The sequence below is a fragment of the Pristiophorus japonicus genome, chromosome 18 (assembly GCF_044704955.1).
Source record: "Pristiophorus japonicus isolate sPriJap1 chromosome 18, sPriJap1.hap1, whole genome shotgun sequence".
In the NCBI taxonomy this organism is placed as follows: Eukaryota; Metazoa; Chordata; class Chondrichthyes; family Pristiophoridae; genus Pristiophorus; species Pristiophorus japonicus.
The window spans coordinates 95,978,842-95,994,981 of NC_091994.1; the positions used below are offsets into that span (position 1 = coordinate 95,978,842).

General features: G+C 47.0%; 1 protein-coding gene across 2 annotated transcripts; it reads left to right on the forward strand.

Annotated features, from left to right (window-relative positions):
* Positions 1 to 1,572: 1,572 nt before the first annotated feature.
* Positions 1,573 to 12,361, forward strand: thap3 (THAP domain containing, apoptosis associated protein 3). Of its 2 annotated transcripts, none has more exons than XM_070860440.1 (4): positions 1,573 to 1,916; positions 4,051 to 4,243; positions 5,565 to 5,645; positions 8,262 to 12,361. In XM_070860440.1, exons 1-4 carry the CDS (start codon positions 1,843 to 1,845, stop codon positions 8,580 to 8,582), a joined length of 669 nt encoding a protein of 222 aa, XP_070716541.1. In that variant the 5' UTR covers positions 1,573 to 1,842; the 3' UTR covers positions 8,583 to 12,361. The 2 variants fall into 2 exon arrangements, with proteins under 2 accessions (XP_070716541.1, XP_070716542.1); XM_070860441.1 differs by having other exon boundaries at positions 5,568 to 5,645.
* Positions 12,362 to 16,140: the final 3,779 nt, after the last annotated feature.

A 16,140-nucleotide genomic window follows, 5' to 3' on the forward strand; every position in this document is an offset into this window, starting at 1 on the left:
GCTGATCTCGAGTAAAATCCCCATTATACTTCCCATCACACCCCAAGTCAGGTACTGAACAGTTAGACATAGAATAAAGATAGAGTTACTTAACTGAAACTTCAGAACAAGTCCCTACTGCAGCACTCTGACATTTTCATAACCTATGTAGCCATGATTGAACAATTTGGATGGTTCACATTCAGATTAATACCTGGACATTGATGGGGCAAAAATCAGGCAGAATTGTCACACCTTGCTGCTACCCAGTAACCCATGTTAGTGGGTGTGTACATGTGGGCAGTCGGACAAGATTGCTCTTGGTTGTGATGCCCCTGTGCTCAAATAGCCCCCACCAACACCCATAGCCTGATTCATAGATTGGTCAGAGTGCTTTATAGTGCAGAGGAAAAAATGCACACCCAGCAGAAAGGGACAGAGAATGCAGTTGGTGGCAGGGCACCAATTGAAGAAAAAAAGTAGTAAACTGTTAGTTTGGCTCTGTTGGGTAACTCTCACTTGGGGGGGAGAGACTGGGGAAGGGGGCAGAGAGACTGGGGAAGGGGACGGAGAGGGAGGAGAGACTGGGGAAGGGGGCAGAGAGACTGGGGAAGGGGGCAGAGAGACTGGGGAAGGGGGCAGAGAGACTGGGGAAGGGGACGGAGAGGGAGGAGAGACTGGGGAAGGGGGCAGAGAGACTGGGGAAGGGGACGGAGAGACTGGGGAAGGGGGCAGAGAGACTGGTGAAGGGGCAGAGAGTCTGGGGAAGGGGGCAGAGAGACTGGGGAAGGGGGCAGAGAGACTGGGGAAGGGGACGGAGAGGGAGGAGAGACTGGGGAAGGGGGCAGAGAGACTGGGGAAGGGGGCAGAGAGGGAGGAGAGACTGGGGAAGGGGGCGGAGAGACTGGGGAAGGGGACGGAGAGGGAGGAGAGACTGGGGAAGGGGACGGAGAGGGAGGAGAGACTGGGGGAGAGGGAGGAGAGACTGGGGAAGGGGGCAGAGAGACTGGGGAAGGGGACGGAGAGGGGGGAGAGACTGGGGAAAGGGACAGAGAGACTGGGGAAGGGGGCAGAGAGACTGGGGAAGGGGAAGGGGACGGAGAGGGAGGAGAGACTGGGGAAGGGGACGGAGAGGGAGGAGAGACTGGGGAAGGGGGCAGAGAGACTGGGGAAGGCGACGGAGAGGGGGGAGAGACTGAGGGAGGAGAGACTGGGGAAGGGGGGGGGGGGGGGCTGATACGATCTGAAATTGTTGAACTCAATGTTGACTCCGGAAGGTTGTTAAGTGCCTAATCGAAAGATGAAGTGCTGCTCCTCGAGCTTCATTGGAACAATGCAGGAGGCCGAGGACAGACAGGTCGGAGTGGGAGGTACGGGCTGCTATATAAATACAAGTTGTTGTTGGTGACAGAAATCAATGAACAGAAAAAAAAACTTCCAAGACAAAAACTTTGTGCCCATCAAACTTTTCCCCAAACGGCCGCAGCAGCCACCCTGATTGTGGCGTCATCGCGCAGGGCGGTGACCCCGCCCTCCTAACACGCGAATGCGTCATCGCGCAAATTCCTCCCCCCCCCCCCCCCCCAGTAAAAATAATCCCAGCAGCTTTTGCGGTAAAGGGCTGGCGCCTCCGAGATGTTTTTTTTATATAATTAATTTTTCCTCCGTAAGTTAAGCGTGAGGGGCCAGGTCCGGGAGGAATTTGGATTTTTAAGTTCGCTATCCTAATATCTATCTATTTTCCGGTTGGATTGATGTGTTGGAAGCACATGTTGCGGCGCCATTTTGTTGTGCGGGGTGGTGGCGGGCCGGGTGTTGCCGCTCGGCCGCCATTATTGTGGGGGGCAAAAGCGGGGCTGGGACATGCCGAAGTCGTGCACTGCCTACAACTGTACCAATAGGTACAGCAGCACGAACAAGGAGCTCACCTTCCACAGGTAAATCAGCAAGGGCACCTAGAATATTAATCATCAGTAATATCATGTATATACTGAGTCATTTTATTATAAAATAATTCTCAATGTGTAAAAATACTGTATAATCACCCACAGCACATCAGGGACCAGTAGCTCACCTGTCCCAGGTAAATCAGCCAGGGACCCAGAATTTTAATCAATATATGTACAGTCATTTTATATAAATAATAGATAAAAATACTGTGTGATTACCAACTATAGCACATCAGGGACCAGTAGCTCACCTGTCCCAGGTAAATCAGCCAGGGACCCAGAATTTTAATCAATATATGTACAGTCATTTTATATAAATAATCAATAGATAAAAATACTGTGTGATTACCAACTATAGCACATCAGGGACAAGTAACTCACCTGTCCCAGGTAACTCAGCCAGGGTCCCAGAATATCAATAATATAATGTATATACTGAGAGTGAAGAGTAATTTTAAAATCAATTAATTTGTAAAAAAATCTGTATAACTATTACAACACATCAGGGACAAGGAGCTCACCTTCCACAGGTAAATCAGCCCAAACGCCACGAATAGTAATAATCAATAATATCTATATACTGAGAGTGAACAATCATTTTATTTAATTAATTAATTAATCAATGTTTATGCAGAGTGTTGTTATGATCTGGAATGCACTGCCTGAAAGGGTGGTGGAAGCAGATCAAAAGTAACTTTGAAAAGGAAATTGACCCTATACCCGAGGTGAAATTTTCAGGGATGTGGGGAAAGAGCGGGGGAGTAGGACTAATTGGATTTTCAAAGAGCTAGCACAGGCGCGATGGGCTGAATGGCCTCCATCTGTGCTGTAAGATTCTATGAATTAATGAGCGAAAATACTGTATAACTACCGACAGCACATCGGCGACAAGTAGCTCACCTAACATAGGTAACCGGTAGGGGGCCGCATCATCAGTATAGATACTGAGAGTGAGCAGCCATTTACATTAATAATGAATTGATAAAAATACCGTATGACACATCAGAGACAAGGAACCCACCTACCACAGGTCAGTCAGCCTGGGTCGTAGAATATTAATAATAGATATATTGTGCGTGAACAACCAGTTATATTTTTAATCAATTAATTTGTAAAAATAATGTATAACTACCAACAACTACCAGGAACTAGGAGGTAACCTTCCACAGGTAAGTCAGCTAGGGGCCCAGAATAATAATTACTATAGATACTGCGAGTGAGCAGCGATTTATATAAATAATTAATATATGTCAGACTCCCCAGAAAATTATTAAAAATAATATCTAATGCAGTTACTGTAGAACATGCTAACAGCTGTGAGACTAAGCAAGAACACCACCTTGCATTTATATACCACCTTCAACATTGTAAGATATCCAAAAGGTGTTTCACAGGAGCGTGATCGAGGCAGTGCATGTGTAGATCGATGGTTGGTTGGTGGGGGAGGGGAGAGAGGGATAACTCGGGGGTGGGGAGAGGGGGATAACGTTGGTGGGGGGGAGGGGGAGGGGGAATAGGGGAGGGGAGAGGGGATAACTCGGGGTCTGGGTGGTGGGGAGAGGGGAATAAATCGGGGTCTGGGAGAAGGGGAGAGGGGGATAACTCTGGTATGGGTGGTGGGGAGAGGGGGGATAACTGAGTGGTGGGGGAAGGGGAAAGGGGGATAGCTTGGGGTACGGGGAGAGGGAGATAACTTGGGGTCTGGGTGGTGGGGGAAGGGGAGAGGGAGATAACTCGGGGTCTGGGGAGAGGGGGATAACTTGGGGTGGTGGGGGGAGGGGAGAGGGGGATAGCTTGGGGTACGGGGAGAGGGCGATAACTTGGGGTCTGGGTGGTGGGGGAAGGGGAGAGGGAGATAACTCGGGGTCTGGGGGTAGGGGAGAGGGGGATAACTTGGGGTGGTGGGGGGAGGGGAGAGGGGGATAACTCGGGGGGGGGGGGGGGAAGGGGAGAGGAGGATAACTCGGGGGGGGGGGGGGGGGAAGGGGAGAGGAGGATAACTCGGGGGGGGGGGGGTGGAGGGGGATAACTGGGTCTGGGTGGTGGGGGAAAGGGGAGAATGAGCCTTGCTGTTTAACGGGCGGACTGTTTCCGACCTTGATGCTCTTTCCTCATAATGCAGGTTTCCCTTCAGCAAGCCGGACCTATTGACAGAATGGATGAAGAATGTCGGAAGAGCAGAGTTCAAACCCAACCAGCACACTGTCATTTGCTCAGAGCATTTCAAGCCAGAATGTTTCAACACTTGGGGGAACCGAAAAAATCTGAAGCATAATGCCGTGCCCACAGTCTTCCCTTACCCCGATATCATGAAGGTACAGTATAGGTGTCATTCGGCCTCTTGCTTGGCCCCAATTTTAATTGGCGGTCTTGCCTTCAGCAGCTGAGGCCCGAAGCTCTGGAATTCCCTCCCTAAACCTCGCAGTCTCTCCACCTCTGTCTCCTTCTGTAAGACGCTCCTTAAAACCTGCCTCGTCCCCTGTCCTCATATCTCCTTATACGGTTCGGTGTCAAATCCTGTTTGATAACACTCCTGCGAAGCGCCTTGGGACTTTTTACTACGTTAAAGGTGCTATATAAATACAAGTTGTTGTTGAAGTAACAGAATGTGAAGGGACTGGGACCTTTCACCTCTGGGGCCTGAGTTATAATCTCGACTGATGGGGTGAAAGCATCTGTTGGCTGCAAAGGTCCGAAGGGAAATGAGATCGCGTGTCTCAACCCAATTCCCGTAGGATGGCTGGTGTGCAGAAAGAGGTGCTCTTCTGAGGTGGGGGTGGGGGGGGGGAGCTGAGGCACATTATTGGGAACAGATCAGAGGGGAGCTTCACTCTGCATTGGCTGTGCAGGTCTGCAGTGCTCAATCCTATCTCTGGCTGCTCACTATGAGAGGTTTTCCATTTGAATGGCTCAGCTTAATGCGTCATGCATTGCTTGTGTTTTTCTGGGCTCCCGCTCCTGCTCAGTGACCTTTGTAAGAATGTGTGTTAGCCAGTGGCTCAGTGGGTAGCACTCTCACCTCTGAGTCACATGATTGTGGGTTCAAGTCCCACTCCAGAGACTTGAGCCCAAAAATCTGAGCTGACACTCCAGTGCAGTACTGAAGGAGTGCTGTACTGTCGGAAGTGCCATCTTTCGGATTGAGCGGTTAAACCAAGTTTTGAAGAAGAGCAGGGGAGTTATCCCCGGTGTCCTGGCCAGTTTTTATCCCTCAATCAACAACACAAAAGCAGATTATATGGTCATTATCACATTGCTGTTTGTGGGAGCTTGCTGTGCACAGATTGACTGCTGCGTTTCCTACATTACAACAGTGACTACATTTCAAAAATGGGATGTCCGGTAGTTGTGAAAGGCGCGATATAAATCTAAGTCTTTTTGTTTGTTGTACGAGGATAGGTTCTGGCTTGGCTAGGCTATGATGCCACCACAGTTGAATAGCCTACCTAAACTCACTATTGAGACTCTTCTGTGAAGAATGGATGCTAGGGTGAGGTGCCGGATGATTGTCGGTGCCTGTGGAACCCGTATCCCAGCCAATCATTACTTTTACGAGATTTTGAATAGAAGATCTTTGTCACTTCTCCCCCTGTTCTAAAACTGTGGTCCCATGTTTGATCCTGTTTGTTATCCCAGCAGAGACATCGCGCAAGGAAAAAGTTGAAAAAAACCAGCAGTGTGATGAAGACTGAAGTAATTGAGGAACTGGCTGAGACGGTGGGTATTCGTTTCGTTGGAGCACTTCAAACCTTGGGGGAACAGAATACTCGCCCCAGTGGTAAAACTTAATAATCGGCCTGGCTCAGTGGGTAGCACTCTCACTTCTGAGTCAGAAGGTCATAAGTTCAAGTCCCACTCCAGAGATTTTATAATCCAGTCTGACATTCCAGTGCAGTTCTGAGGGAGTGCAGCACTGTCGGAGGTGCCGTCTTTCGGATAAGATGTTAAACCGAGGCCCTCTCAGGTGGACGTAAAAGATCCCACGGCACTATTTCGAAGCAGAGCAGGGGAGTTCTCCCTGGTGTCCTGGCCAATGTTTATCCCTCAACAAACATCACTAAAAACAGATGATCTGGTCATTATCACAGTGCTGTTTGTGGGAGCTTGCTGTGCACAAATTGGTTTCTGTGTTTCCTCCATTACAACAGTGACTACACCCCAAAAGTACTTCATTGGCTGTAAACACTTTGGAACATCGTGATGTTGTGAAAATCATTATAGAAATGCAAGTTATTTTTTTTACTCGTTTTAACTGGTGGGTGCCATGTGATTGAAGGCATGGGTTCTTGCTCAGGATTCTCCATGTGGTGAATTTCCTATCTCGCTTTAAGGAGATTGCAAGCAAAGGCCAGACAGGGAGGGAGGGATACCTCAAGAGTGGGGCTCAGTGTCGTTCCTCCTTGTGTCGGGCACAGCCGCAGCCACAAATCCAGGTGGTTCAGCTCAGTTCTGTCTGCACGGGCGTTTCTTTCTCATTAGTTTGCCTGTTTGAATCTTGTGGGCTGTTTTTAGCCGTTGCCTCACTGGTGAGTAAATCCCATTATACCGGTCACCGCTTATAGCGGGCGGGTTCGTGTGAACACAGTTTGCCCATGATACGTGGTAGCCTGTATAACATGATCGCAATATTACAGTTTGTTCTTTGTAGTGACCTTTTGCCATAGTTACATCGAATTACATACCTTGCACAGCACAGAAACAGGCCATTTGGCCCAACTGGTCCGTGCCGGTGTTTATGCTCCACACAAGCCTCCTCGCATCCTACTTCATCTCGTCCTATCAGCATATCCTTCTATTCCTTTCTCCCTCATGTACTTATCCAGCTTCCCTTAAATGCATCTATCCCGTTCATGTGATCTCAGCAACCCACTGAATGAGTTTGCTCAATTAAAGTGCCTTTTGAATTCGTGCCCACGTGTCAAACTAATTTCACTTTCAACAGCCGGAGGGAAAACTTTCATTTCTTGTATCTGGGCTGGATTTAAATACAGGTCCCAAGGATGCAAAGGCACGGTTGTTTCCAGCTCTAACCTGCAGCTTTCTTTAAACTACAGTCAATAATTAGTAACGCTTAGAGGGCCTTAAGTACCCAAAAGATAATTGAAAATTAACAAGATGTTAAACTAAAAGCAAAATACTGTGGATGCAGGAAATCTGAAATAACAACAAAAACTGCTGGAAACACTCAGCAGGTCAGGCAGCAGCTGTGGAGAGAGAAACCGAGTTAACGTTTCCAGGTCGGTGACCTTGCATCATGAGGTGTTATTTACATATTTGTTGACTTATGTTTGTTCTTGCAATCAAGGGCACATTAACAAGGCGCAAACTAGTGAGTAAGTGCAGCTGCTTCTGCCCAAAATAAACGGAGCATGAAGGACACTACAGCCGGCAACTTTGCAGTTGATGATAATGTAAATGGTTGGCGCTTTTTGTCCGATATAAGTGACTGCTCATTTTAAACATGGACGTTTAAAGTGATGGGGACTATGTATGCAATTAATGGGGACATTGATGTAAACATTATCTGTGACCCTCAAGGTTCCATGGTCCCTCAGCAGCCCGGGACAACAAAAAGCTTGGGTGCTCCTGGATTAAGGACATGATGTTTATTCCACCTGTGTACAGTTTTGGTCTCCTAATTTGAGGAAGGACATTCTTGCTATTGAGGGAGTGCAGCGAAGGTTCACCAGACTGATTCCCAGGATGGCGGGACTGACATATCAAGAAAGACTGGATCAACTGGGCTTGTATTCACTGGAGTTCAGAAGAATGAGAGGGGATCTCGTAGAACCGTTTAAAATTCTGACGGGTTCAGACAGGTTAGATGCAGGAAGAATGTTCCCAATGTTGGGGAAGTCCAGAACCAGGGGTCACAGTCTAAGGATAAGGGGTAAGCCATTTAGGACCGAGATGAGGAGAAACTTCTTCACCCAGAGAGTGGTGAACCTGTGGAATTCTCCACCACAGGAAGTTGTTGAGGCCAATTCACTAACTATATTCAAAAGGGAGTTAGATGAAGTCCTTACTACTAGGGGGATCAAGGGGTATGGCGAGAAATCAGGAATGGGATACTGAAGTTGCATGTTCAGCCATGAACTCATTGAATGGCGGTGCAGGCTCGAAGGGCCGAATGGCCTACTCCTGCACCTATTTTCTATTTTTTTTCTAACCATAAGTGGGGGATGCGGGGAGGGAGGGTCACATATGTCTGCAGGCAGGGTGTCGCGTGATAGTCTGTGGAGAGGATGTGGTCACGCATGTCTATCCCTGCACCTGCGTTTATTCCGTTAACTCAAGTCTGTGTCGAGTCACCGCGGATTTCTGTTCCCTCAGGTGCCCGTGGCCACGCCGGGTGGAGGGGAGGAGAACCCACTGCAGGCGGCTCCCAAGGAGGGCAAGGCCACCGAGGGCTGTGCTGACCACACCTACGCTGCCACCAACATGGGCATGATGAAGCGGAGGCTGTTTGCTGCCCTGGAGAAGAACGAGAAGCTGCGTAAGCGGCTGAAGGTGAAGCAAGAGGAGATGCGGAGGATGGTGAAGAAGTGGCAAGCAGTGAAGGACGAGCTGGAGGACCTGAGAGCCAAGAGTCTGTCGGCAGCCAGCGAGCTAGCCCTCACAGACATAACCCAACTACAGGACTGCGTCAACTAAATCACTGATCGTTTGGTGAGCGAGGGGATGGCTCGCACCGTCTCCATGCAGTCAGCGCGGCGGAACTGGCAGTGACACGTTGCTGGTGCAAACAAACTGCTGCAAATGAAGTTTAAAGGGGGAAGGACGGGCGGTCGCTGTTAATCTGGAAGCGATGGCAGTGATGCGGACCGAGCTGGTCACGAAAAGACACGTCCCTTCCCTCCTTGGCTGTAACCTGCCGCACCGTCTCTGCCAGTCCCAGGATGCTTCTCAGCAACCGAGTCGGAGGAATTCTAGCAGTGGACTGTCGCAGGTGGTCGTGGGTCAAGGAGAGTTGACTGGAGGCCAGCTCGGGATCACAAGTCTCTGACCTTCTGGACTGCACTGCGCGTCAACAACAAGCCTCGTCATTCAAACTGTGCCATGCTTGCGTGTCAACATCGGGCTTACTGTCTTGTGTATGAGATGCCTTGATGCCCAAACTGTGAACTCCTTTGCTTTTCTTTTGTATTAACTCCCAGTTCAAGACCTGCTGCAAGCCCCTTTGCGGTGAATATATCACAGTAAATCCCACGGGTACCAGGTGCTTGGATCAGGGAAATCTGTACATGATACGTCAGCTCAAGTTCCAGATACCAGGCAGTTAACTGCTATCTACTGCACTGTCGCTGGTATCCGTCGTGTTGGAACACGATTCGATGCTGTTGAGTGTCATTCGGATTGAACCTAATGCTGAACAACGGCTCTCTGTATTCGCCTTATTACTGCTGCTGAGAGGTCAGTGGGCTGGACATCGGTCTGCTGCCCCTGGGACTTGAGTCTGCAGGCTGTGAGATTCCCGCAGCCTCAATACTTAGGCAGGGGGACACAGCACAAAACTGCCCCTAACTCTGCACGAGTTGGCACTAAGCTGATACTTTTACTGGGAGAGGCGACCAGGGTGGCTATTGTGTGGAACACATTACACTGGTGCAGTTGGAGCAGTGCACGGGGAGTTTTACTCTGCATTTAACCTGTGCTGTATCAAACCCGAGAGTATTTGATGCCGACAATGGATGTATGAAATGAGGAGCTGTTTCAGTTCCCGACGCTATAAATCCCTCGCCTTGAGTGCAAAAAGGCACATCCAAAAGTGGTAATTAACAAAGAAAAAAGTTAAAATGAACTGAACAGAATGAGTAACTGCTTCAGTGAATAAATGCAGTGTGTGGTGTGGCCCCCTGCTGGACAGACCAGCAGGTCACAGGTTCGATTGCCAATCTAGCTTGGGGCGGCGGCAGTGGAGGCTACAATTGGCCTCAGCACCCTGGGGGGTAGGGGGTCAATTCCAACTCCGGGTCACTGCCCAGTGACCCTTGCTGGAAAGTGCGTGAAGATCAGGTTCGCGCTCGGCATGATTGAGTAGCGTGCTGGCGTTGACTATCTAGGCAGATGGGGCAAGGTACCAGAGGGTAACTGGCACCCATGGGACCACTCCCAGCTTGGGTTGGCACTGAGGAGATGCGGGAGGATAAAATCAGTAAAGAAAATAAAACTCAACAAATGCCATGAGGACTTTGAGCTCATTATTGTTAATGTTTAGGGGGGTACGGTAGCATAGTGGTTATGTTACTGGATAAATAATCCAGAGGCCTGGACTAATAATCTGGAGATGTGAGGTCACACCTCACCACGGTAGGTGGGGGAATTCAAATTCAGTTAATTAACTAAATCTGGAATTTGCTAGTATCTGCAATGGTGACCGTGAAACTACCGGATTGTCATAAAAACCCATCTGGTTCACTAATGTCCTTTAGGGAAGGAAATCTGCTGTCCTTACCCGGTCTGGCCTATATGTGACCTCAAACCCACAGCACTGTGGTTGACTCTTAACTGCCCTCTGAAATGGCCCAGCGAGCCACTCAGTTGTCCCAAACCACTACGGAAAAGTCAGTACTGCGGGAATACTTTCACCACAAGGATTGCAGTGCATTCACCACCTTCTCAACGACAATTAGGGATGGGCAATAAATGCCGGCCTTGCCCGGGACATTCACATCCTGTGAATGAATAAATAAAAAATAAAACGAATCTCCTGGCGCAGCTGAATCACTTGGTTATGGTTTCAGGCTGAACTTATAGCTCGCTCTCCCCCACTGTAATGTGGGTTAGGGGGAAGAGATGAGGATAGGGTCGGCAACTGTGATTGGACATATTCCCGGAGGAATACTCATTACCTCTCACCTCCGTCAGTCCTGCCCCACCCAGATGTCCGCCATTGGTCGGCCAACATGTCCATCCTTGCGGCACCCCGCCCCCACACTACCGCCATTGGTCGGCAGACACACCCATCCTCGCAACGCACTGGACACTGGAAGCAGCTGTAATGGGAGACGGTCAGGTGTGTGGATGGATGAGATTAAGTGCGCCATCTTTTCAAGTATTTATCCAATTCCCTTTTGAAAGTTATTGAATCTGCTTCCACCATCCTTTCAGGCCGTGCATCCCAGATCATCACATAAAATATCCTGATCTTCCTTTGGTTCCTTTGCCAATTACCTTAAACATGTGTCCTCTGGCTACCGGTGGGAACAGTTTCTCCCCTCTATCAAAACGCCTTATAATTTTGAACATCTTGACTAAATCTCTCAACTTTCTCTGCTCTAAGGAGAACAATCCCAGCTTCTCCAGTCTGTCCACATGACTGAAGTCCCTCAACCCTGGTACCATTCTAGTAAATCTCCTCTACAGCCGCTCCAAATGTTCAGCCCAGTGCAGTACAGTCGAGACCAGCACCAGTATAATCCCTGACCTCTGCCCAGTTCACTGATCTCAGTTGTGGCAGAAGTCAGGTTTGCAAAAAGGAAAACGCTCCCTGGTTAGGGAAAAGACAAGCAACCAGGCTCCCTGCTTCATCATAGAAACATAGAAAATAGGTGCAGGAGCAGGCCATTCAGCCCTTCGAGCCTGCACCACCATTCAATAGGATTATGGCTGATCATGCAACTTCAGTACCCCACTCCTGCTTTCTCTCCATACCCCTTGATCCCTTTAGCTGTAAGGGCTGCATCTAACTTCCTTTTGAATATATCTAATGAACTGGCCTCAACCACTTTCTGTGGTAAAGCATTCCACAGGTTCACAATTCTCTGAGTGAAGAAGTTTCTCCTCATCTCGGTCCTAAATGGCTTACCCCTTATCCTTAGACTGTGACCCCTGGTTCTGGTCTTCCCCAACATCAGGAACATTCTTCCTGCATCTAACCTGTCCAATCCCGTCAGAACTTTACATGTTTCTATGAGATCCCCTCTCATTCTTCTAAATTCCAGCGAATACAAGCCTAGTCGATCCAGTCTTTCTTCATATGTAAGCCCTGCCATCCCGAGAATCAGTCTGGTGAACCTTCGCTGGGCAATGACCCCTTCTGGAAAATCTGCATGAGCGGAGGTCAGGTGTATGCAAAATTGGACTGGGCTATGGAAGCTGCTGGCAGACTCGATAACTACGGAGGGAATCATACTCTGAGCCCATCCTTGTTGATGTCCACTTTCCACCAGTTGAAAGATTTGGGGAAAGAGCAGGGGAAGTAGGTCTAATTGGATAGCTCTTTCAAAGAGCTGCCACAGCCATCTTGGGCAGAATGGCCTCCTGCGCTGTATGATTCTATAATTTATTAATTGACAGACCTGTGGTTAAATCTTCAATCACTGCAGTCAGTGAAATGTCTGCATCCAGTATAAGTGGAACATGCAAATCCAAATAAAGATGTCTAATTTTAGTCCTGTTTTTCTGTTGATGAAATCATCCAGTGTAAATATGGATCAGTGAAATAACGTAACATTTGAAGAATCCATTCAATTTTGGCTATTCACCACTGGAGGGTGCTGCTATCTTGCTGCAGATGTCAAACCGTACACCAGATGGCGCTGGAGCGCTATTTTCCCTCACATATTTAGAGTTGGGTATCATTCGGACTGATAGCTCATTTTGGTTTAATTAAAAGCAACCTTATTTAATTTGTGTCACTCAAATAGACATTGCTCCTTACGTGTACTGCAGTTCAAATATAAAATGAAAGCGGGAAATGCACAGCAGGTCTGTCAGCATCTGAAAGATAGGAAAGATTAGTTGACGTCTGTATTTGAGATATAGGAAGGAACAGGATCAAGAGGTTTTGAACCCACTCAAAACTATAAGCAAAAACTTTATTTATGTAGTACCTTTCACATCTTCCAAACATCCTGAAGCGCATCACAGCCTATTCATTTTCATGTGCAATCACTCTCAGAATGTAGGCAAACACCACAGCTAATTTTCACTCAGCAAGATCCCACAAACAGCAATGACAGTTAATCTGTTTTCCATGAAGTTAATTGAGGGAGGAATCTCCTGCTCTTTGAATAGTGGCACAGGATATTATCCTACATAAAATGATATAAGTGCTGTTGATGTCAGTGCTGGTGACCAGTGTGGTAATGTCAACAAAGGTGATGTCTGTAGATCACAACAACAACTTGTATTTTCTGGCTCCTTTAACGTAAAACATCCCAAGGCGCTTCACCGAAGTGTTATAAGACAAAACAAATATATTTGACGCCGAGCCACATAAGAAAGATTACGGCAGATGACCAAAAGCTTGGACAAAGAGGTAGGTTTTAAGGAGCATCTTCAAGGAGGAAACTGAGGCGGAGAGGTTTAGGGAGGGAGTTCCAGAGCTTGGGGCCCGGGCAGCTGAAGGCGGGTCACCAATGGTTGAGCAGTTATAATCGGGGATGGTCAAGAGGGCATAATTTGAGGAGTGCAGACATCTCGGGGGGGGGGGGGGGGGGGGAGGTTGTGAAGCTAAAGGAGATTACAGAGATGGGGTGAGACCATGAAGGAATTTGTAAACCAGGATGAGAATTCTGAATCGTGGTGTTGCTTAACCGGAAGCCAATATAGGTCAGCGAGCACAGGGATGATGGGTGAGTGAGACTTGGTGCGAGTTAGGACACGGGCTGCCGAGTTTTAGATGACCTCAAGTTTAGTTGGGTAGAATGTGGGAGGCCAACCAGGGAGTGCGTTGGAATAGTCAAGTCTAGAGGTAACAAAGGCATGGATGAGGGTTTCTGCAGCAGATGAGCTGAGGCAGGGGTGGAGACGACGATGTAACGGAGGTGGAAATAGGCAGTTTTAGTTATGCTGCAGATATGTGGCCGGAAGCTCTTTTCAGGGTCAAATATGACACCAAGGTTGCAAATAGTCTGGTTCAGCCTCAGACAGATGCTAGGGAGAGGGATGGAGTCAGACGTTAGGGAATGCAGTTTGTGGCGGGGACCAAAGACAATGGCTTCGGTCTTCCCAATATTTAATTGGAGAAAATTTCTGCTCATCCAGTACAGGATGTCGGCCAAGCAGTCTGACAATTTAAAGACCATGAAGGGATCGAGAGAAGTGGTGGTGATGTAGAGCTGAGTGTTGTCACCATATATGTGGAGACTGACACCGTGATATAAGTACAGGAAGTGTCTGTCAGTACATCACAAGTACAGGAAATGTCACAAGAACAGGAACAGCCTGAGGAAGAATGTATCAGGAAGAATGCTAGCGAGGGTGATGTATGCGCAGTCCTTCACATGAAAGGCCGATGATACGGCTTAGCCTTCATATTGGTTTAATAATGGCTGTTAACTGATGTCCAGGTTGATAATGATGAAAGTTTCACTGTATTTTCTTGCATGCAAATGCTTCATGAAAATAAATCTAGATGGCTTGCATAGTGCAGAATGTTATTTAACGTTTTAAAATGTGTGCTCGCTATACTGCATAGCTTTCAGCAGAATTTCAATCTATTGTCGGCTTGAAGACTTTCAGCTGCATTTATGTCTGTTTTATGTTTTACATCTAAAATTGTGTTGAAGTAAATCAGTACAATGTTCTACAAACTCGTTTCTTCTGAGATGTATTCTATGCTTACTTTTGTTGTTAGTAATATTTAAAAGTACGCACATTTTTGTTATAGTTTTGACCGTTGCTTTTCTCATTCGTAGTTATTTAAAGAGGAGACTTTGGGGCAGTTCAAGCAGTTTACTCTGTTTATCCCTCAAATCAGCATAATAAACAGATTATCTGATCATTATCACATTACTGTTTGTGGAAGCTTGCTGTGCGCAAGTTGGCTGCTGCGTTTCCCACATTACAACAGTGACTACAAAAGTACTTCATTGGCTGTAAAGCGCTTTGAGACATCCGATGATCGTGAAAGGCGCTATATAAATACCAGTCTTTCTTTTATATTACAACAGTGACTACACTTCAAAAGTGCTTAATTGGCTGTAAAGCATTTTGGGAAGTTCTGAGCTTGTGAAAGGCGCTATATAAATGCATCTAAATTTATTTCTAGACATTGTAATAAAGGTTCAGCAGCAGGAACCCTGGTTGATTTTTGTTTCTTTTCCCTACTCCATTGGCATTGAGATCAGATCTAACTGCATCCCGGCTGAAGCCAGGTACCTCAGTACACCCCAAGGACTGAAGCTGGGGATTCCCTGCCCCTTGATACTCAGTTGTATATGACACAATGCATTGAGCCATTGGGAGAACTGTTAAATATCTTCCTTTTACTGGTTCTTGCTTTTTTTTTCACCAGTCATCGAGCAGTTTCAGTAATGGAGGAAAAATAAGTTCCACCTCTCAGTAACACTATGTTCTTGTGAGATTATAGAGTGACATGGAGTGAAGCAGAGCATAAACAGGTCAGTAACGTGGGAAGTAAAATTGAGGGTGAAGCTAGTTCAAGTTACAAACTATGTGGTATATTTTCTACGACATCATAACACACTCGGACTACAAGATGGCTCCATTCCTTTTTATTGTAAACAGCAATGGCTGCATTACCACAAGTCCACCAAGTGGAGCAGTAGTCCACTAGGTGGAGCAGTGTATTACACTTCTCCCTCCTGAATGAAGAAGTAATTATAACAAACAATCATCATACATAACTTACATGGTTATACATAACAAAAGATATGGACTTATTTTGCCATATTTACAAATCAAATTTAAACATTTGTTTTCTGTTTCAAAGAGGATACTTTCGCTCGTGAACAGAACTCCCCAAACATGGTGTATAACTTAGACTCATTCTAGGTTGATCCTGAGGAAAGTTTTCCTCCAAGAGTAACCGTTGATTTACATTTGGACTCTTTACAACTTCAGACTGTTTGTCTGCTTGACTTGGACTCAGACTTAAATTCTGATTTTCTCTTGGGCTTGTTTCCAGTACATTTGATGTAGGATATGCTATTGGTACTGAACTTGTAACAAAACTATCTGATGAGTCAGAAATAATCAAATCATTCCAACTTTCAACTCCTTCCACACCTGTAGGTAAAATATGATCAATGTGAACAACCCTAACCTGTCCATGATCAAACATCCTGACCAAATATGTGCTTGGACCACATATCTTCACCACCCTTCCTGGTAACCACTTTAACCATTTAAGGTGATGGCTCTTCACTCTCACCTTCTGATTTAATTTCACACTTCTCTCTCTTACTCTACCTCTACCATGATTCTCTTTCTGTTTTAATTGTTTCTCTTCTACGGAGTGTGG